The sequence below is a fragment of the Carettochelys insculpta genome, chromosome 3 (genome assembly GCF_033958435.1).
Source record: "Carettochelys insculpta isolate YL-2023 chromosome 3, ASM3395843v1, whole genome shotgun sequence".
In the NCBI taxonomy this organism is placed as follows: domain Eukaryota; kingdom Metazoa; phylum Chordata; order Testudines; family Carettochelyidae; genus Carettochelys; species Carettochelys insculpta.
Window position 1 is genome coordinate 13,625,639 of NC_134139.1, and position 23,839 is coordinate 13,649,477.

At 42.5% G+C, this 23,839-nt stretch overlaps 1 protein-coding gene across 1 annotated transcript in view; it reads left to right on the forward strand.

The window, feature by feature from the left end:
- Positions 1-23,839, forward strand: part of SPTLC3 (serine palmitoyltransferase long chain base subunit 3) — a 127,374-nt gene that overhangs the window by 34,215 nt on the left and 69,320 nt on the right. The window contains exons 2-4 of the mRNA XM_074988475.1: positions 11,340-11,531; positions 15,460-15,614; positions 16,549-16,697. Of these exons, the coding sequence (XP_074844576.1) occupies positions 11,340-11,531; positions 15,460-15,614; positions 16,549-16,697 (496 nt within the window). The remainder of the gene's footprint in view (positions 1-11,339; positions 11,532-15,459; positions 15,615-16,548; positions 16,698-23,839) is intronic.

Below are 23,839 nucleotides of genomic sequence, written 5' to 3' on the forward strand. Positions count from 1 at the left end.
GCAGATATTACAATCCTAGAATAATGCAGGCCCTTCGTTTTCTATGAAAAAAGGGTTATCTCTGGTTAATCAGAGAAACCTGAGTGCAATTAAGGGCTGCTGGTGACCTATAAAAATGCCTCTTCTGATAAGAAAGGAGTAGAAGGGATGATAAACAAGCTGCAGGAGGGAGAATTGGCTTCTCTTGAATAGAAGACTCTTCTCTCTATAAGGGAAACATGATGGCCGACAGACTTTGTCAGCCCTGGGCAAGGTAGGTGGGGCTACTCTGGGCTCCAGCAATGGGCCTGATGTAGAAGGGGCAGGACTGGGGTAGCTGTAGGGGTGGCCAGGAACCCCAGATCCTTTCAAATAACCAGGCCCCATGGCAGCTGCCCCACTTCTCAGTGGGACTGAGGGGAAACAATCAAATTTACTTCTGTGTAGGGATGGTCTGGAGTGTAGAAGCCTGTGTAATTAGTCAACACCTTGGGGAGGTAGCAAGGAAATATTTCTTCATATTGCGTCAGTGGGTGGGGGCAGGGTTTGCTTAAGGGAATTACTCAAGTCCATTCTGAGACCCCTCTTATAAATGTTGAAGAAGAAACCAAAGTGAAGAGTTAAATAAACCTTCCAGAGTTGGACTGATTTACTCTGGCCACCACCTTTAGGCCGTGTCTACACTAGCCCCAAACTTCGAAATGGCCATGCAAATGGCCATTTCGAAGTTTACTAATGAAGCTCTGAAATACATATTCAGCACCTCAATAGAATGCCGGCGACCACGGCACTTCGAAATTGCTGCAGCTCACCGCCGTGCGGCTCATCCAGACGGGGGTCCTTTTCAAAAGAATCTGCTGATAGGAATAAGGGGATTTTGAAGTTGCCGGGGTCCTTTCGAAAAGGAGCCCCGTCTGGGCGAGCCGCAGCAATTTCGAATTGCCGCAGCCACCGGCATTCTAATGAGGCACTGAATATGTATTTCAGCGGTTCATTAGTAAACTTCAACATGGCCATTTGCATGGCCATTTCGAAGTTTTGGGATAGTGTAGACACGGCCTCTATGAATAGTGCCCTCAAGCCCTTTGTCTTCTGCCGGTGACCATCCATCCCATTTTTCCTGGGACAGTCCCTTATCTAAGCTGCCCCATAGGCATCCTGACTTTTTTAAGAGAATGGGCAAATTGTCCTGTATTTTGTGGGGCTTTGTGGGGGCTCTGCTGCCAGGAAGCCCCACTGCAGGGCAGTGGCCCAGTTTCCTGGCACCCTGTGCCTTGGGGCAGCACCCCCACTGCCAGGTACCTCCTCTGTGGGGAGGCTTCCCTGTTACCCTTGCCCTTCATGATGTCAATGCCTGCTGCCAACAGTGTTCTGCCATGGGGCAGCTGCCTTGTTCCCTGGCACCCCACACCTAGTGGAGGCAGCTCCAACTACTAGGGAGCCTCTCCAAGGGGTGGCTGTCCCGTTCCCTGGGAAGCTGTGATGCCCCTATTATCAGCACCACCACCTTTTTCTATGTACTGTTTGAAATAGAGAACACTTGATAACTGGCATTGTTAGGGTTTCAGAAATTACTATCAGATTTACAAAAGCTCTGTGGTAACCTCCCACATCATATGTTCTTGACTGACCCTAAAAGCTTTTCAAAGAAACCTCTTTAAAGTCATGTATGGGTGTCAGTGCTGCTACAAGCTCTCTGGAGTGCCAAGTTAGCTGCAAGTAGGGATGAGCCATCACGGATGAGTTCTACATGCCCCAGAAACTTTGGTTCTGGTTTAATTTGGTGCAAGGACATTATGGCTACGTCTACACGTGCACCCAACTTCGAAATAGCTTATTTCGATGTTGCAACATCGAAATAGGCTATTTCGATGAATAACGTCTACACGTCCTCCAGGGCCAGCAACGTCGATGTTCAACTTCGACGTTGCTCAGCCCAACATCGAAATAGGCGCAGCGAGAGAACGTCTACACGTCAAAGTAGCACACATCGAAATAGGGATGCCAGGCACAGCTGCAGACAGGGTCACAGGGCGGACTCAACAGCCAGCTGCTCCCTTAAAGGGCCCCTCCCAGACACAGTTGCACTAAACAACACAAGATACACAGAGCCAACAACTAGTTGCAGACCCTGTATATGCAGCACGGACCCCCAGCTGCAGCAGCAGCAGCCAGAAGCCCTGGGCTAAGGGCTGCTGCCCACGGTGACCACAGAGCCCCGCAAGGGCTGGAGAGAGAGTATCTCTCAACCCCCCAGCTGATGGCCGCCATGGAGGACCCCGCTATTTCGATGTTGCGGGACGCGGATCGTCTACACGTCCCTACTTCGATGTTGAACGTCGAAGTAGGGCGCTATTCCCATCCGCTCATGGGGTTAGCGACTTCGACGTCTCGCCGCCTAACGTCGATTTCAACTTCGAAATAGCGCTCAACACGTGTAGACGTGACGGGCGCTATTTCGAAGTTACTGCCGCTACTTCGAAGTAGCGTGCACGTGTAGACGCAGCCTATGTTTCTAAAGGTATCCCCGGAGTAAGTGGTAGGTATAGCTGCTAAAATGGTGGGGAGTATGCGGGAATAGAAACAATGTAGAGCTCTTTGTTGAAGGCTAAGAGGAATGTTGAGTGAGTATGATGAGGACCTACACACAACCTCCCAAAGTTAATTTAATGAGAGAACAGTCTTCTTAGTTACTCTTTATCCTATATGATGTTTTACTTTGTACTGTTGGCTTTTGGCCTATACACTTATCTTCCTCCTTAGTATCATGTAGGAGTGTATTTTCTACCCTTCCAGGATTCTGCTGTCAAAAATATCACTTCTGCTCCTGCTGGTAGCAGGCAATTTTCAACATGCTGTGGAATGAAACCTATTCTAAAATAGCCTTGCTTGGTGGACGATGATAATCCCTGTCTGATCTGATGGTGAGGCTACATAGCAGAGTCTACTGTTAAATGCTACTGGTACAATCCATAGAATTTTTGCATGCAAACCTTTTCATCTTCCAAGTGCTTCTTATACTATGACAATTAATATACTCCTGAAAAGAAGTACCAGTTGCAATGCTGGCCTGCAGCCACTTAATTTCACAGCACTACCATCTTCATCTTTTGATAGTAACACAACAAGCTCCCCTGAGGAAATAATAGTAATGAACCCAGCCCAGTGATGACATTCATAAGGTACATTGTTCCCAGGACAGAATGCTAGATGAAGACTATAAATGATTGTTGAGTGGAAGAGAGAATTCCTATTTAAAATACCAAGATTGGTTCCTCTTTATTTTGTTCTAGGTAGTACAGAGAGCAATAATTAGGTTCATAATGGCCATCTTTTTTAGACCAATATCTTTCACAAGCAGGTTTTAACAGGCAAATTGTCCCGTAAGATAGTGATATTTAGAAGATCAAACAGATTTTGTAAATTCTCCTAGATGTGTTTATGTTTTCTTGTTTCTGGTGCCTTCTTTTTGGCTAATAAAGTGCATTACATAACTATAACTTCGAGCAGTATTCCTGATGGGTCTTTGTTAGTAGATGCAGACTTTTTTTTAAAAAATAAAAGAACTCTACATAATAGTCGGATTCTTCTGGGATGGGATGCAGGGCTTTGGTTTAGCTAGTGAGATGGCTATGAAGCTATGATGCCACTTGTCTTCTACAAAGGCAGAGAATATCAATAGATAGCATGTCTTTGTTTTGTGTTGTATTAATATTGTGTTGCCCTCAAATTTTCAATTTTATTTTGACTATTCATCAGTAAATCTAGGATTGCTACTGATTCATTGACAGTGAGGTCATTATATCACAAATGAAGGTTGATGCGAAGATAATTTTTATCTTTTCTGCTTCTGAAAGTGGAGATTCATCAAATGTTCAAGTGACATCAAGTCAGGGTCACCACTGCTTGGAGCTTGCCAGCTTCATGAATGGTATACTCAGACTCTAGGGGGTCCTACTCTGTGGATCACAATAATAACGGGTACCCATTTCCCAGTATACTTGGATTCAGAGATGGGGACAGAATGTATTAGGAATTCCCAATAAAGCCAAAAGGGAGGGTTCTGCATAGGATAATCTGGACAAGCAGTTTGTTGAGCCAGTGAAAAGCCGGAGCTGAGTCCCTTTTCAGCCTGACTCAGGCAATGGTGGATCGCCACATGAGGTGACAGGGACCATGCACAGGAATGCCACAAGAGTAGCCAATATTCCAGACTTCCCACTTCTCCCTCCAACCTGTTCCTTCTCTTCCCCTTGAGGTCTTGCTTCCAGGCCTGACAGAAGCCATGGGCACTTGTTCCATTTGCTCTTCCCAAAAGTTGGGATGTCTGAGACCAAAAGGGGATGTATAGCCATCCTAAGCTAGGGACCCCAAACATTTTCATCGACATCTGACAAAGTGGGTCTTTGCCCACAAAAGCTTATGCTCCAATAAATCTGTTAATCTATTAGGTGCCACAGGACTAACCATAACTGTATTACAGTAGAAATGAGTTATAGCTCCTAATAAGTCATTTATACTTGGAAGAGCTCCTCTCCTCCTGGATATAAATTCTAACGGCGCTTTCATATCTGGCATTGGTCCTACATGTTTCTAGCATGATACTCATTCAGCTCCAGGCTCATAGTATTAAGCAGAAAGGTTCATGCATAAGACATTTCTTAAGACTGGGATAGGTAGACCTGGAATATTTCTGCCATATCATAGATGTAGCTTCTAGATTATCCCTTGTGTTTGACTATGGGAAAGTGTTGAGATCTAAAGAAATTTGTGGAAGTGGCAGTTCCCCATTAATATGGCAATTCCCTGTGTAAGTACTATTGCCACCTGTGTGCCTGATTCCAAGAAGGCTTGTGCTGTCATGAATTTGCACTGTGTGCCTAGAAGTTTGGCTGTGGCTTGATTAAAGTTCTCTGTCAAAGGGTATTCTCCGATAAAACCAGCAAATGCGGAAGGTGCAGAGGAAGGATTCTTGCATAAGTTTGATGCTCCAGAGCAAACAATTAATACTGTTCACTGAGAGTAACATGTTTCAAACTTAGTTAAAGGAGATAGGCTGCCAAATCTCACCAGAAATCAGTTGGACTGAGAATACCTCTGCACTGCAAACAAAGAGAAACAAACAAACCCTCAAAAGCTGAGTCACTGAGCTCATGCTGAAGGATTAAATTACCGGTCTAGACATTCTGGCTGATGCCTGGATTCCAGGACCCTCTTCCTCAAGGAGTTTGAAATCCTGGGCTCCAGCCCAAGCCTGAACATCGACACTTATATTTAGCCCTGCAGTGTGAGCCCAAGTCAGTGGACCCAGGCTCAGAGATATAGATAACCCTCAGTCCATATAGACTTTTTCTTAAAACATGCGTCCTCTGAGCTTTCAGCCAGAACAATTGTCTGATAATCACAGGCACTGTAGGCATACTGGGATCATATATGAAAGTGCTCTTCATTGACTGAGCTTCACTGTGCAGGACATGAGGGACGTATTTTCTTGTTCTCTGTCAAAATACCTGCTGCTGTACCTCTTTTTTTATTAATTTGTAGATTTATCATATCTATGATCAGCCCTAATTTAATAACCGTATACCTAATAAAGACTCTGGCATATCTGATCGGAACTGACATCCTGGTTGGTTGTGAAAGAAATGATTCCAGGCCATTACAGAAAAGTATACCCCATCTTTTAAACAATAATAGTGGACCTCAATGGAAGCATCTGGATCTGTGTCAATAATACTTCTAATGATTGGGCCTGCTGATTTAAGTTAGTTTAGGATTTTTTGTTTTGTTTTCCGGCAGGATAATGGCGGATCATGTATGATTCAGAGCTACAAATCCCTATTTGATGTTTAGCTAATTCAGGGGTGATCAAACTGCAGCTCTTAAAGTGCGGCTCTCAACATGTGCTATGTGCCCCACCGTTCTCTGCCTAACAGACAAGCAGGAAGCGGAGCTCAGGGCTTTTGCCCTATGGTAGGGTTCCAGGCTTGACTTCTGCAGTTCACACCTGCTGGATCCCTGAGCCTTGGCAGGTGTGTCCCATGGGGCAGATGGCTCATGCTCCACATCCTGCTACAAAAGCCCCAAATCCTGGCAGGTGAGCCCCACAGGACTGACACCTCAGGTGTGGGCAGGTGCGTCTGGTTCTGAAGGTTATGAACATTATCGCATGTGGCGCTCAAAGGGTCACTAAGTTTGGCCATCCCTGAATTAAATTATTCCTTAATGATGGCAAGGAATTTTTTTAATTATTTGCTATTTGGAGCATTGGGTATAATATTTGCAAGTTTAAATAGAGCCACTTCAACTTCTTTGAGACTTGATCTACATCTTGATTGCTCTCCTTACAGAGCAGAACTATCGCCAGCCACATCAGATGGTGATGAACAATGCAGGTTTTCTTCCAGTGCTAGGAAGGAAATGCCAGCGTTTAGACTATGTCAGTAATAATCACTGTCCTCTCTCATCTGTCTGCCGTAGGAATGCATGGTCATAGATGTCTGCATGTAGTCTCAGTTACCTGTTGAAATCTGTGGAACTGTAGACAGAGGTAGAAATCATGTGATTTATTGTTTTCATCTAGTATTTCTTATTGTTGCACATTCCTCTTGAATTCTGAGTTCTCCCTAATGAAAGCTGATAATAGATCAAGCATAGCCTTTGATCAATTTCCTGTAATAATCAGTTTATCCCGCCTATTGGCACATCTACAATACATCTGTCCATTGAAGGAAACTTTTATCTTTTATGGATCAGATTTTCTCTCTTCTAAACAGGCCATGGTTTGCAGGAAGCTCTTTTTCTCATCTGAAAAAATGACTCTGGAGTAGTGGTAGCCAGTCCCGTCTCCTTCAGCACAATTACTTCACTTTGCTTCTGCAGATGCTGACTGAACATTGTAGAAACTACAGATAGGCAAAAGAGAGGCTTTTTAAAGCAGGTATGCAAATACAATGTTTATTAGATTATGAAAGGGGCTGGGAAGATTTCCATGTCCAAATGCATAACTTAGAAATAATAAAGCCCTGCTTCTAAGATGAATACTGTATTATTGATTAACTCACTCTATACAGCTACCTCCTTGCAGGAGGTTTAGCATCAGTTGAGGGAAAATTCACTGGTGCTAAAAGTTACAGAAGAAAGTCCAGGGCCTAATCCACTTTGAGACTAAAAAATAAGCTTCCTTTACCATTATGCTTGGCATCTGTAAAGTTTGTGGGTGATACAAAGCTGGAAGAGGTTGCTAGTGCTTTGGAGAAAAGTATGAAAATCAGAATGATCTGGACCAGAGGTCAGCAACCTTTCCAAGGCAAAGTTCCTAAATTTGACCTTTTAACCTCTATGAATGGTCTGAATGCTGGTGATACTTTTTAAAGTCACTAGTAGTCCTACTTACAACAGCTTCATTGATAAATAAATTAAGAAGTAGAACTTTACTGATTAAGAAGTGGTTGGTAGTATTAGCCGGTCTTTTATAAATCCACAACTGACAGAGCTTTGAGCGAGCTCCCGGCAACATGGGGGAGAACGGGAGGGACTGAGCTTCCACCTTGCATGCTGATGAAAATCTGCTCATGTGCCACACTTGGCACCTGTGCCAGGGGTTGCTGACTGCTGATCTGGAAGAAATGGTCTGAGATGAATGAGATGAAGTTTAACAAACAAAATACAAAGTACTCCACTTAGGAAGGAACTGCTAGTTTCACACATGCAAAATGGGAAGACAGATGTCTAGGAAGGAGAATTACAGAAAGGAATTTAGGGGCATAGTGGACCACAAGTTAAATATGAGTTAACAGTGTGACATCGTTGCAAAACAAGCAAACACCATTCTGGAATGTATGAGCAGGAGTGTTTTGAGCAAGACATGAGAAATCATTCAGCTCTGCTCTGTGCTGATTAGACCTCCACTGGAGTACTGTGTCCCTTCCTGGTGCCAAACTTCAGGAAAGATGTGGAGAAATTAGAGACAGTCCAGAGAAGAGCAAAAAAGGACCAGAAAACATGAGCTATAAAGGAAGATTGAAAGAGTTGGTTTGTTCAGCCTTGGGAGAAGACTGAGGGTATGTCTACACAGCAAAGTTATACCGCAATAACAGCCCTTATTTCGAAATAACTTTGCTCTCATCTAAACAACATGACCACTAAATAGGGAAACCTAATTCCATGAGAAATGGTGCCTATTCTGTAACAGCTATTTCAAAATAGGAGCTGGGTGAGCAGGGAATGGAGCCTATTTTGAAATAAGACATAGTGCCTCCCATGGCTGCTATTTTGAAATAGGCTCTATTGTGGGTATGTCAAATGTGGGTATATTCGCTCTATATCAAAATAGCTGAGGGTTATTTCTAAATGCATGTTGTGTTAATTAATTCAAAATAAGCATTAATTCGAAATAAGCTATTCCAGAAAATCTGTTTCGGAATAGCTTATTTCAGAAAAACACTGCTGTTTAGACATACCCTGAGAGGGGACATGATAATAGCTTTCAAGTACCTGAAAGACTGTTACAGGGAGGAGGAAGGAAAAATTATTCTTTTTAATCTCTGAGGGTAGGATAAGAAGCGATGGACTTAAATAGCACCAAGGTCAGACATCAAGGCCATGTCTACATTAGCCAAAAGCTTTGAAATGGCCATACAAATGGCCATTTCAAAGTTTACTAATGAAGTGCTGAAATACATATTCAGCACCTCATTAGCATGCGGGCGGCCACGGCACTTCAATATTGACACAGCTCGCCGCCGCGCAGCTCGTCCAGACGGGGCTTCTTTTCGAAAGGACCCCGCCTACTTCAAAGTCCCCTTATTCTTATGAGCTGATGGGAATAAGGAGACTTCGAAGTAGCCGGAGTCCTTTCAAAAAGGAGCCCCGTCTGGACAAGCCACACCAATTTCAAAGTGCCACAGCTGCCCGCATGCAAATGAGGCACTGAATATGTATTTCAGCGCTTCATTAGTAAACTTCGAAATGGCCATTTCAAAGTTTTGGCTACTGTAGACATAGCCTAAGAAAAACTTCCTAACTGTCAGGATGGTTTAGCACTGGAATAAATTGCTGAGGGATATTGTGGAATCTCCATCATTGGAGATTTTTAAGAGCAGGATAGACAAATATCTGTTGGGGTGGTCTAGATCCAGGGTGTGGCACCTTTTTTTGGATTGATGGCTGCTGACCCACAGAAAAATCAGTCAGGGGCCATACAAGTGAGACATTATGGGAGGGGCAATTCTGATTTATCATAGGTGAACTCTTTTACTTCTGTCATTCTGAAATGGCTTGGAAACACCGAGAGTTTTTTTGATTCCCATGTAATTACCAGTGAGAATTTTTTTCAAGTTACACAACAGTATGTTCTCTTTCATAAGCATCAGAAGTTTCAAAACACATTAGGGACAGGTATAGCATCAAGTGATTGTGTAGAAACATGCTCTGGGATATAAGGTGATTACAAACAAGAAGTATGTTTTCACTTAGATTGGCTGTGCATATTGTGCAACTCACAGAACACCTAGTCTTAGTGGTAGGTTTTATCAATGTCAGAACACAGCATGGAGCTCAGTTGGTGAGGCTCAGGTTTACCTTCATGTTTGGAGGCCAAACGTTGGGATTCATCCTTTCATTTTCACATGGTAATCACAATGTGTAGCTGACCCACATAGGTGTCCAAGCTGGAGTGGATGGTACCATGGTACAATAGCATCAAGCATCACAAGAAAGCTGCGAAAAATGGTTCTGTTTCATTACCGTTGAGAACTGCAATGTAGTAAATGAACCAGTTCTGGATTAGTCCATGCTTGTAATGTGTGCTTGTGAGATGAGGAACAAATAGGCTCTGAGGTGGTTTTATACAATAAATACTTTAGGTATATTGAAAAATACAGAAAAGTTTGCAATATTTAAACCTGATAGAGAGGAGTATTTTTTCAATCTTTAGTTGAATTTCCATTCTCTTAGCAGCAGAGATAGAAGCTGTAGGTATTGATAAGATCGCTATGCTGATTAGTATTGATTTAGCATGTCAAACTTTCATCTTGGACATTTAGTAAGTCGCTAACTTGTGACCCAACAATTGTTACATTTGTAAATCAAGGGTTGCACTGTAACCTTACAATCCAATCTAAGGTGGAAACAAAATCCTCACAGCTTGAGTCTGTATATAAATATATGTATGTATGAGGGTCTAGCTAGAATTTATTCTCTCTCTTTCAAATGAAAATTACAAAATTTGAATAAATAAAATTGCGCCTCAGAAACATTAGCACCTTTACTGTTTTTTTTTCTCTGCTATTTTTTTAAAGTGGATCTGTGCATTTCTCTTGGTGCGTGCAAAGCCATTAAGCGTGCCTGTGGAAGTAGCTTTTTCATACACAGAAAAAAATTGTTTTGGTATTGTTTCTGTGAGATGTCCAATGAATTTTATTACATGGATTCAAACAACCATCCTTGATTTCAACACTGGCAAATTCTGCAATCTCAGTTTTGTAAAATAACTTGAAATACGAGCCCCAGTTGCCCTCTTTCTGGTTACTGCTTGTTGCACTCCTAGAACTTATATCAAGGACTACAGTATTCCTCCTTAAATATACGGTGTGCTGGCTCAAATAATGTGAGAAGGCCCACCAGCGGGGGAGGGGCAAAGGGGGCAGTTGCCCCAGGGCCTGGTGTTTCAAAGGGGCGCAGAGCTCCAGCTGCCACTGCTGCTGCTTCAAGCCCCTGTGAAATGCTACAGCAGTGCTGCTCTGCCACTTCTGCTCTGTGTGGCTCTAAGGCCATGTCTACCTCACCCAGAAGATGGACCAGCTCAGGGTTGATTTTCTGGGGTTTGATTTCACGCACCTGGTAGAGACATGCAAAATCAACCTGTCAGGGTCAGCAGTCAGCCCCTTAGTCCTCGCTACTGCAAGCAGTGAGGAGGTCGACAGGAGAAACTCTCCCATCAACTTTCCTCAGTGACGACAGCCAGATAAGTTGATTGCCGATAAGTCAATTCAAGCTACGCAATTGCTGTAGCTAGAATTGTGTATCTGCAGTCGAGTTACCTCCCTAGTGCAGGCCAAGCTAGGATGCGGGGGACCCAGTGATGCGGTGTTAGCATTGCTTAGGGTTCACTCCCCTAAGCCCTACCCCTTCACCTTTGACCCCACCCCTTTCAATGGGGGCAGAGCAGGGCCCTCCTCCCATGTTGTCCCAGAGCCCATGGTAGCATACGGCCCCACTGACTATGGTGATACACCTCTACTAATTTATGCTGTATACAGAGAGATTGCATCTAAAAACCTGAGGTCTTGGAGCAACTTATTCTGGTTTTAAGGCCAATAGAAATGTTTCAATCATAAATTCTGATTTTGTTTTTTCAGACAAATGGCATATCCAATGGAAGTCTCTACAAAAGGTCATTTAATGAACACTTTGAGCAAGCACCAATGTATGTTGCTGTTTTGACTTACGTGGGTTTTGGAGTTGGAACAATATTTGGCTACCTGCGAGATTTTATGAGAGCCTGGGGACTAGAAAGATGTCACTATGCTGCAGAAAGAGAAGAACAAAAAGTATGTATGAAAAGAGTGTTTGAGTATTGCACATTGTTTACTGCATATATTTGGTAAAGGAAATTGGCAACATATCAAGGCACAAAATCGTTTTTTGCCAGCCAATGGGCAGGACCCAAGGCAGCACGCTGACAGTAGGGCCTGGCTGGTGGGCGGTGGATGCTAGAGGCAATTGGAGCACAGGGCCCTGAAGATGCAGGGCCCAACGCAACTACCTTGCTTGCTTTGTTGCAAAGCCAGGCCTGTTTTTAACTGCTGAAGTGTTGTTGCACGAGCAGCTTCATATAGGGATTTGAAGGGGATTAACACCCTGGGGTAGAGTCTCCTTAGAATTGAAAATTCCTTGTGAAGTCGGATCCACAGGGCAGGAGATTCCTGTTTTCCTGAACTGCTGGAGGCTGGTCAAGCTGCTCCAATAAAGTGATTGAGTGGGGAGGAGAGTGAACTCAAGCACTATCTGTAGTAAAGATTACACTTTAGTACTCTGCCAGCTGATCTATGTACATACTGGCAGTGGTCTCTGCAGAAGCTGGGTTTCCTCTTCTATCAGTCGAAAAAAACACTTTGCTAGTAACAGCCTCTTATAATAAAAGGAGGCAGAAGTATTAGTTCATAGAATCAACAGCTTTATATTGGCTTTGATGGTAAAATATGTTGCAAAAGACCAAAGTTCAGGCATGTCCTATTCTTTAGCTTAGTAAAAGAGAGGTAGCCGTGTTAGTCTGTATCTTAACAAAACACAAAAGCAGTCATATAGCACCTAAATGACTAACAAAATAATTTATTAGGTGACGAGCTTTTGTGGGGCAGACCCACTTGTTCAGATCTGAAGATAGTGCTGTACTGGAAATAATGCTTAAAGTGAATTGAAATGACAATTATATAAGAGAGAGATTCAAACAAAAAATTTCAAATGAAAACTGACAAATCGGGTACATAGGACAAAGGGGGGGAAAGGGTGAGGACGAGGGGGGGAGAAAATTTCTTACTGCAAGCGTCTATTAAGTTAAGTGACTTGCCTGAGATCACTATGAATATCAAAGATGAGGAAGCTGTCTTTGTAGTGTGTAAGGTCATTGCTAGCTCAGTTGAGGCCAAAGAGCTAAGTATTGAATTTGAGCAAAAACTCCAGTTCAGATGTTTCGTTACAAAGGGAATCGTCGTGCCAATTCACTTTCAGCACTATTTCCAGTAGCATGAACATTTGTTGTTTTGTTTATCTTAGTAATCGACATTTTTAACCTAAGAGTATATATTTTTAACAATTCTTAGGGTATGTCTACACAGAAGCCTTATTTCAAAATAAGCTATTCCAGAAGAGCTGTTCCAAAATAGCTTGTTTTGAAATGACACAGCTACACAAAAATGCATTTCAAAATAACCCTTAGCTTTTTTTTGAAAACGGGGTGCTTTCGAAATCAGGGCACCCTTTCAAAGGAGCACCGGCCACACAGCTATTTTTAGTTCGAAATAAGCATTTTCAATGGCCTGAGTACCTGCCATTATGCAAATGAGGCACTGAATACTCATATCAGCACCTCAGTTGCGTTTCCAAATGGCCATAATTTACATGCCCCTTCTGAAGTGGGGGGTAGTTTAGCCATGGCCATTGAGCCTTTTCTGAAATAGAACTATTAGACACACGATGCCTTATTTCAAAATAGGCTCGATTCCCTGTCTTAACAGCACCTATTTTGAAGTGGGAACTATTCCTCGTAGAATGAAGTTTGCCAGTTGCAGAATAAGCCAACCGCTATTCCAAAATTATTTTTAAATGATGGTTGCATTATGTAGCTAGTAGGCTAGTTATTTCAAAATAACATCTGTTATTTCAAAATAACTTTGCTGTGTAGACCTACCCTTCACTATTTAAAAACAGTGACTTGTTTCATTCCTCTGAACCCAGGAGATAGTAAAACAAATGAAGTTCACACACAGGTGTCTATCAATCAAAAAATAAAATAATCTGTGAGATCAAAATATAAAACCCTGATGTATAACAATTGTTGGAAACTGTAGCTCTATGCCAGTATAAATTGGGGATTGATCTCACCCAAATTCCATTAAACTAGCACATGCATAAGCAATGCCCCTAAAGAATTTTCAGTAATACACTGGCATTCTGTTAGCACACCACATACAATAATGACGATGTGATGGTCTTATCCCCCTTTAAAACCGAAGCCATTGTCAAGCTCCCATCTCATTACTTCAAATACAGTGTTTTGGCATATTCCAATCTGAAGCAGATCATAAATTAGCCCAGTTCTTCTGCTCCAGCTACAAAACCTCCAAAACAAAAAAGACGTACATGTTTCCATCTCCTCTGACAGGTCTGCTTTAAACTGACTGTATCAGTATTGATTATCGGACAATTTAAACCAGACCTGCCAGAGGAAGCACAAATGATTACAAGGAACTATAGATGAGCAATTCATTCTTTAATCCCTTAGATTCTCCTGAGGGCATTACTTCTAACAATCTGAACAGCTTTCAAATATGGGCCATATATATCACAAACATTTTTCCTTCTTCGACTGACTGCACCCCAAAATTAAACTGTCCTGAGACCCAGGACTGACCATATTCATTTTTGGACTGGTAGCAGGTCTGACACTCGGAACCTTGTGAATGGTCAGGGTTAGAAATAAGTGAGAGAGTCTTATGTTTCCGTGAGACACAAAAGAATTGCTTCTTTTTCTGGTAGGCTTAAGATATTGAGCCCTCAAGTCATGGCATTAGGATGCACAGAAAAGCTATCGTGCATCACTTTGTATGGATTCTAAAACTGAGTCATTTATTATTTCTTCTCCTTCTGAACCTACTGGAGTTTCACTCAAGGGACCTGGAGCTACAGAAGGAAAGACACAAAGGCTGTGTGTACACTACAAAGTTTTGTCCACAGAAGAGGCCTTCTATTGACAAAACTAGGGAGTGTCCACACTACAAATGCAGTCTGTCTAGAATCTGTCGACAGAACACAACCTCTTTTTTTTTTTTTTTTTTTTCCCGGCAGAGTTATGTCTCAAAAGTTTGAGGCATAGCGCCTTTGTAGGCAGATTCTGTAGACAGAAAAGTAGCATAGATGCTCCTGGAGGCCCTCTGTCGACAGAGAGGGCTTTCAGTTCCCCTGGCAGCCCAGTTTTCAGACCTTCCAGTTGGCTGTTCTATCAACAGAAGGCTAAGCAATCTGGCTGCTCTCTGTGGACAGGGGGAGCCTCTATAAGGAGCGGGCGTGTTCTGTAGACAGAAGTTCTGTTGGCAAAACTCTGTCAACAGTGACTTCTGTAGACAGAACTGTGTAGTGTGGACCCAGCTAAAAAGTATGCCAGCTCTGTTGGAAGATGTTTCTGTTCCTGAAATGAGGAGGAGAGAGGTTGTTTTGGTTTTGTAGGGTTTTTTAAAGCAGCAAAAGCTACATGATGAAGTAGCACAATAGATAAGATTAAGTATCACCCTTTTATGTCCTCTGTGATTTGGCTACTTGTGAGTAATCAGGATCCTAGACTTTCCAATAAAGCCTTTTTATTACACCTTTGTGTAATACTTCTCTACACCTGGATGAAAAAGATTAGAGGGAACATTGTGTTTTTCCCCACATTTGCCAGAAGCAGCATTAAAATGAAACAGTCTATTTTCAAAATAATTTCACCGTGTGCATCGAGCATGATGGCTCCACCTGTTAGGAACTTTTGGACCCTTTCATGAGTTCTTTGCTGCTTGCCAGGCGGATGTAAATTGGCCATTCGTGGGAATGTAGATAAACAAGCAAATCTGCAAACATTGGAGTTTATACGGCACAGAAGCACTAGGCTTGTATGACCACCAGTCTCAGAATGAATTTCTCTGCCTTTTTAATTTAAATAAATAAAGTATACAAGATTGGAACTTTCCTCGAAATGTAACACTGTGCGTGTTTTCAAACCAGGATTTTGTGCCACTTTATCAAGATTTTGAGAACTTCTATACAAGAAACCTCTACATGAGAATACGAGATAATTGGAACCGCCCAATCTGCAGCGTCCCAGGGCCACACTTTGACCTGATGGAACGTATTACTGATGATTACAACTGGACATTTAGGTGGGTCAGGCTACAGGCAGCAAGCAACAGTTTTTAGCCAGAGAAGCAGAAAACTGTAATGGGAAAAGTATGCAGAATGTAATTTCCCAAGTTGAAATACAGCAATAGAACAAAACCTGATGGGTACATATTCATTTGTTCATTTATACATAGTATTTATTTAAAATAATATGTGTATTGTTTGTTCATTGTTCCCTTCTTTAAAATCTGCTTTAATTATAGGTTAATGGGTTTTACAAAAAAATGTCTAATCCATCTACAAATGGCAAAGATTATTTATGACTTCAGCCATTGAATTCAGTTGTGCTACGCCAGCTGAAGAAAGAGCACTCTGCTTCTAAACGCTGTTTTGCCAGGCAGTAGGAAAGGGGGCCAAGTTATGTTACAAATGGGCTTTTATTTAAAAAAATTGCTTTAACCTGAATGAAACCCGAAAAGGCTACAGTTACCCAAGTGAGTTTTGCCGATAAAAGCCTGGGTTTATCAACAAAACTGTTGGAACATCCACACACAAAATGTGTTTTGTTGACAATTTTTTGACAAAACTCAGCACTTTCGCCTGTAGCATTCTACCTCTCAGCCCTGAGGTTTAACACTGCTTTATGCTGTATGGACACTCTGGGGGGGCCTTCTTTCAACAGACAGGGCATCCAGAAAAATGGGTCTCCCTGTCTGCTGTGCTTCTGGGTGCCTGGTTTGCCAAGAGAGTGGCCGAGCAGTCTGGCCTCTCTGTCAGCAGAGCAAAATGCTCTTCTGATTTGGCTTTTTTTGTGTGGCCTCACTCTGTCAACAGAAGTTTCGTTGGGAAATCTCTTCCAACAGTGACTTCTGTCGACAGAGTGCTGTAGTTGGAATATTGCGGTAGAAAAAAAATGTTGATCTGCATTAGTTACGTATTTATTACCCCCTTCTTTAAAATCTGCCTTAATTGTAGGATTACTGGAAGAACTATCAAGGATGTAATCAATATGGGCTCATATAACTACCTCGGCTTTGCAGAAACAGATGCGAATGCTTTGAAAACAGTGGGAGATGTATTACAGAAGTATGGGACAGGCGTGTGCAGCACCAGGCAGGAAATGGGTGAGTGGGACTCTTTTTTATGTGTGAATCTGGTATATAATTACAACTAATCTGGTGAATATAACTAAGGGATGCTAGCCAGCTGTGAGTCTGGAAGCTGTGTGTTTTTACAACCACTCGGAGATTCAGATGCCGCCCAGTTGGTTAGCAGAGTGCCCACTGGTAGATTTTTGTTTCTACTGGTGGTGCACATTTGCTCATGCCTTGGTGCACACAGAAAAAAATATTCCACACATGGATGGAAAAAAAAACCCTCACATGAATGGCAAAGATTAGAGGGAACATTGGATGCTAGCTGTTCCCATTTCTGCTGTTAGCTACTACTGATTTAAAAGAGTTTGTAGTGCTTTTTCAAAGCTGTTTTGACTAATTTGGGTAACTTGCATAATGTTAGGGACTATAATTTGTGAGACTCCAGAGTTGTTGATTATTTGCCATTGTTGTTTCGCTCTGGAGATCTTTGTTAGTGGTCATAGCTATTAAATGAGAAAGCTTGGACAGAGCTTTATGAAACCTGACTATCAGTTTGTGTCATGGGGAGCTGGAAATATCTTGATCTACTCAGTATCCCTGCTGATTATGAAATGGTCAGGAATTTTCCTTCTGTGTAATTTTCTAAGGGAAAATTATCAATTTTTTTCCTGACAACTTTCAGGAAAATCAAAATGGTGGCTGCCCATGTCTTGTCAACTTCACTTTCTGCCTGGGGGGTGGGGGCGGGAATTAAAGTTGACATGGTCTTTCCAGGTGGGCAGTTCACAGGATGAAAATTTCCAATTCAATTGCCTCAAAATTGTGTTTTCTACAAATTCCTTCTATTTCTAAGCAGTGATAGACATGTGTATGAAAAGAATATTTCATTTCTTAGACAAGTGCAGTGGAGAGAGGGGAGAATGAAGAAGTAAAACAACTACACTCGTTATTTTAAAAAGAAAAAAGCTAAACAAAGATCTATAATATAATAAAACCTTGGGCCTAAATCTGTGTGGTCTTCCACAGTAAATACTGCAAGGTAGATACAAGATGCTACTGAATCTAAATGTGAGTATTTTTTCCAGTGCTTGGCTTTCAAAATAGATTAATATGGAAATTTTAATATTTCCAGGTATGTAGGAAATTACTTCTGCATTTTACAGAATAGATTGTAATCGAGGCAAAATATTGCCAAAGACAATAACTGCCTACACAGTTAGACCGCAGCCTCAGCAGTTAGGGGGATCTATGTCACACAAGCCTGCCACAGTCTGACTGCCCCATGCACACTGCTGACATATCCGTTCAGCTAAGCCCTTTTCAAACAGGACTAGATCAGAGTTCGAGTTTTTTTCCAAAGAGGTTTAGATTAGTTTGTTTGTTGGGTAGATTCGTACATGAGCTTGATGTGTTCCCAACCAGGCGTCAGGATCACAAAATGGCTCAGAGCCCCATTAGGGTCACCACCGGTGTTCCCTGTTACCTGAGCACTTGGGCAGCTGCCCAGGAGAGATTCAGGTGTTGCCTGGCTGATCAGCAGAGCGCCCACAGTGGGCAGCATGTGTTTCTGTTGGCAGCGCACATCTGCACGTCTTGGTGCACATAACAAAAGTTATTCTGCCCATGGGTGTAAAAAAATAGAGAGATCACTGGTCACCATGGCTGACTTAGACCTGCTGGAGCCCAGGGCTGAAGCCTGAGCTCTACTACCCACCCTGCCACCCAGGGCTGAAGCAGAAACCCCAGGGCCTCCACCCTGAGTGGTTGGGCTCTGCCTACAGCTGAGACTGAAGTCCTTGGGCTTTGGTCCTCCACCCCAGGTGAAGGGGCAGGGGCAGGCTCTTCGTACAGTCCTGCCTCCTGGAGTTATGTAGTATTTTTTGTTGTCAGTACAAGGAAGTGTGAGAACTCCTGGTGTAATGGTACAGACAAGACCTTAGTGACTCAATATTCTTAGGAGGAGTGACTGCAGTCTGAGTGAACATTACTAAAAACCTGATGACAATGAGAAAAGCAAAATCCTGCCCATGCTGTCTTTCACGTAGCCAGTCATTTGCATGTTACTTTAATACGGAGCTTGTAACTACCAAAGCAGAATGACCCAACAAAAAGAGAGGCTTGTGTATCCAGATTCTCCTTGTCAGTTTCAGAGCAAGCCAATCACTTCTGCTCAAAGCTCCGCCCCTTCCTGGGGCTCAGAATGCCCCCCACACACACTTTGTCCCCATGCCTACAGTAGCTGTCAGCCCTGCTATGTCTATCTAAGAACAAATAACGTAAGCCATACTTACAGGATGGTTGACTTTCTCCTGGTTAGCAGCACCTCTGGGAAAGATTTGGGGCACCTCAGCTGAACATGAGTTCCCTGTTCGACACTGGGGCCAAAAGGGCTAATGTAATCCTGGGATGCAACATCGGGGGAATCTTGAGTAGGAGTAGAGATTGTTTTACCTCTGTCTTTGGGACTGGGGCAACCATTGCTACAAGGCTGTCTCCAATTCTGGTGCCCAGAAGTAGGCCTGCCAACGGGGTGGGGCAAAGGAGGAAGTTTAAATCATTGCCAAAGTGCTGTGCAGCACACCGTTTGTGGCTTTGAGCCCTGAAGGGAGCAAAAATAGAGGTGACTTGATTTCAGCCCGTAAGTACGTACATGGGGAACAAATATTTTAAAAAGGGCTCTTCACTCTATCAGAGAAGCGTATAACAAATTCAGTCCAGGAATAAAGTCTACATTTGAACAGTATGCATCATTAACCACTGCACTACGTTACCGAGGGCTGTGGTGAGTTCTCCATCACCAACAGCTTTTAAATCAGGATTGGAATTTTATTGTGAAAGATCTGCTCCAGAAGTTATTTTGAAGATGTTTTCTGGCCTCTGTTGCATAGGATGTTAGAGTAGATCATTAGAATGGTCTCTTATGACCTTGGGATCTACGACTCGATGGGAAGGTTTGGGGATTTTCAATCTGAAGGTGAACTCTCCATTTATTTTAAAAATAGGGAAAAGCTGTGCACATGAATGACAATCTGCAAATCTTAGCTCCCTGCAAAGCTTAGCTCCATGGGGACTCTACAGTTAATTTTTTGGCAGTTCTAATGCTGTGTGGCTATTGTCCCCCATGGAGCAGGCACCCAGAGGCAGGAGGGTCTGCCGTGTCATTAGGAATCTATAGCAACCATGAAAAATTTCTTCTGTTGTCAAAGTAGGAGCAAAAAGCTAGATTTAGCCCCTATAAAATAAGTGGGGTGTGAGTTATATCGGATTGTTTTGTGGGGAGTTTAAATTTTGTTGCTCATCAGAAAAATCAGTTGTTGTTTTGTTCTGGTTTTACAGTTGTTTTTGATCCTTTAATTTCTCTGATTGTAAAGCAGCTCAAAGGGGTAGTTGTGTTAGTCTGTAGCTTCACAAATAGAAAGCAGTCCTGTAGCACCTTACAGACTAACAAATTTATTAGTTCATGAGAGTTCCTAGGTAAAACCAACTTCCTGAGATGAGCTAACAAGGGACTTCATGTTGATTGCAAAGAGAAATTCTAAATTTCCATGTTCACATTTAAATTACAATAGCATTTTACATTGGTCAAGCTTTTAGGCCACCAGTGACATTTTAATGGCACGGTCTGTGGGAGGTGGCAGTCATGTTATTTTTGTTTGTAGTAACAGCGAGGTAGCCATGTCTGTCTGCATTCTAACAAAACAAACCAGCACTCATGGAGCACTTTAAAGACTAACAAAATAATTTATTAGGTGATGAGTTTTTCTCCCCACCACTCCACCCTTTCAGTTCTATGTATCTGATTTGTCAGTTGTTATTTCAATTATTTATTTATTTATTTATTTATTTATTGGCTCTCTGGCCATGTCTGCACTAGCCCTCATTTTCAAAGAGGGCATGGAAATGACACAGACCAGGGAATATCAAAACGAATTGGGAGTAAGGGAATTTTGAAGTTAGGCACGTAATTAAAAGCACCCGCAGCTAGATTGCCTGGCAGCACTTTGAAGTTAGCAGCTTCGAAATTCATGCAGCCACCATTATGCTAATGAAGCGTTGCATATGCGTGGAAGCACCTCATTGACATTCCCCGGTCCACGTCATTTCCACCCCCCCTTCAAAGAAGGGGGCTAGCGTAGACACAGCCTCTGTGTTGTAAAACCATCAGTGCTGTACTGGAAATGGCATATCTGCAGATGTGGGTCTGCCCCATGAAAGCTCATCACCTAATAAATTATTTTGTTAGTCTTTAAAGTGCTCCTTGACTGCTTGTTTATTTCTGTTTACATATTAAAATTGTGTCCAGAGGTCCTCAACAGGATCAAGTCCTATTATCCCAGGTACAGACACACAGGATGAGACAGTCACTACCCTGAAGATGACATTGTGATAAGTACTAAAGTTACTGTGAACTTAGCTGTAACCTTAGAATTGATTTCAGTATTCGTGACCTGAAGTTTTGGATGTGACTAATGATTTAGGGCATCTCGATTTTTAGGTGTCCACTTTAAAAATGGGCCTGATTTTCAGAGAGTGGGTTAGTCTTAAAATCAGGGCAATGTCATGTGACTTACAATTATCATTGACTTCTGAAAACTGAGGCCTCTGATTTGTATTGGGATGTCAGAATTAATGGGACTCTGTCAATTCAATTTTGGCCCCAGATTTAAATGGTTGGTTTGTGTTTAAAAATAAGCTTTCATTAAATATAAGGATAACAGAGAATCTTCCATGCTATTTTTTTAAATCCAGTGGAAAGAATTGAATTTAAAAAAAACAGTTTAAATATTGCCTACCAGCATTTGCAATTCAGACATTACAACATTGGGCCAGTGCAGAAAATGGACAGTGAATCAGACTTTTAGCCTTTTTATTTAAATATTAACAAGCTGTCAGTGACTTTTAATCCCCGGCTTAGATTTTGTCAGCCTGGCAACTTGTGGTAGAAGTGTATGCTTTATATTCCCTGCATGCAGGTGTGCTGAGAAATGACAGATCCCTAAAGGAGGACCTAGTTTAGAAGAAGAAGGATGTGGAAGTATGAAAAACTGAAAGTCACAATTTTTATAGCAATCTTTGTTATCAGAATTTTCCATAAAGCCCACATTTTTTTCAGATCCCAACATGACATGCTCATACTCTCCTCTATCTGCTTCACAGCTGGGAAGAGGGATGGAAGGAATTATTTGGGTTCAGTGAAATTTCCTGATAGCCATTTTTCTTCTTTTCTTAATTAAACTGCTTGTGCTACCTGACTGATGCTGCTCTGGACCATTCTCAGCTCAGGCTGAGGCGGTGGTCAGTGCAGGAATCAGGTGGGAGATGGAGGAAATATAATAGCAAGCTGACTCTGTGCTGTTGTGATCCTGGGAGCAGCAAAACAGAACAGAACAGCCGTCGGGCGCCTATCATTTGCACCTGCTTGTAGCGGCTCTGATGGAGCAGTTCCACTACCTGTGGATTGCTAGAACACTAGGGATCCAGCCAAACCCTGTTCCACTAGAAATGTACTGCATAGTGGAGTGCTGAGTGAGAGAGCATGAGTAAAACTGGTGCAGCTGACTGTACGCACCTGGGGATGTTCCTTTGCTGGGGGAATCGTCCTATATGACTACATACTTGAATGACTGGTTTAATATATTTAATAGCCTCTCCTTGTAAACCTGAGAAATTTACATGTGTAGGCGGAATCAGCTCTGTTCTTCCCATGCTATATGATTTTGTCACTAGCTTTTCATTGATAAGATCCAGCCTTTGCCTCATTCTTCTTCCGTAACACCTCTCCCACCACCTACGGTCATTGCATTATAATTAAAGATGTGCAAAGCTAGGGCTGGTGTCATAAAGCCTTGTCAGTCAGGTTTGAATTTTGCAAAGCACCACCCACCCAATCCTGGGGTGGTTCTAGTTTGCAGTTTGGCATTAATATCCTGTAGTAACCCAGAGTGGCTGCACTTTGTAGGCATTTAGCTTCCACTGCTGGGATTTGTAATTCACAGATAGGGACAGGTAGGTCTTGAAATTGTTCAGGCATCCTCACAAAGTCAACAAAATCAGGTTAAAGAAATTGCAGTGATGCTGCCCTTTTCTATTCCATCAAAGACTGACAAAAAAGTACCTGTAAGAACTACTGATGGGACAGTCATGAGAAAGCTGGCCATGCCATTTCTTTCAGCAGAACATGATTTTTTTTTCGGTTGTTGAGGCTTCTTTAAGCTATTGTATGTATGCGAACAGAAAAACAGTTTTAGAAAAGGCTATCTTAGTGCAAGCTGCTGAGTTGCAATTGCTGCTGTTATGCTAAAGAGGGTCTTTCTATGGTTGCTTTTTAATTATGACAAATAAGATCACCTTTCTGTCTCACCACTCTCAGACTATGGCTGCACTTGCGATTTTTTTCAACAAAACTGGAATTTTGTCAACAAAATTCACCACACGTCCTCACACAAAGGCCGTTTCTACATGGGCCACTTTCTTCAAAAGTGGCCTGGTAATACATGGCCCGAAATATGCTAATGAGGCATGGATGCAAATTCCCCACGCCTCATTAGCATACTGTCACGTGATTTGGAGTCCGGAAAACTGTTCTTCCAGACTCCAAAATGCCGTTTAGAAGCGCAGCCCCCGGGGGGTCTTCTGGAAGGAAGTCCTTCTGCTGGAGGCCCCTTCTTCCCAAAAATTTTCAGGAAGAAGGGGCCTCCAGAAGAATGACTTCCTTCCAGAAGCTCCCCCAGGGCTGCACTTCTACATGGCATTGTGGAATCCGGAAGAACGGTCTTCCGGACTCCAAATCACCTGACCATATGCTAATGAGGCATGGGGAATTTGCATCTGCACTTCATTAGCATATTTCGGGCCGTGTATTACCATGCCAATTTCAAAGAAAGTGGCCTGTGTAGAAACGGCCAAAATGTGTTTTGTCGACAGTCTGTCAACAAAACTCGGCACTTCCACTGACAACCTTCTATCTCTCCCAGATGAGGAAGAATGCCTTGTCAACAGATTGTGTTGACAAAAAAGCTGTGTGGACACTTTGAGGCCCCTCTGTCAATCGACAGGGCTTCCAGGACACTGGGCAGCCCTGTCCGCTGTGCTTCCAATTGTCTATTTTGTCAATAGAGTGGTTGGGCAGTTCAGCCGCTCTGTAGACAGAAGATCACTCTTTTGATCTG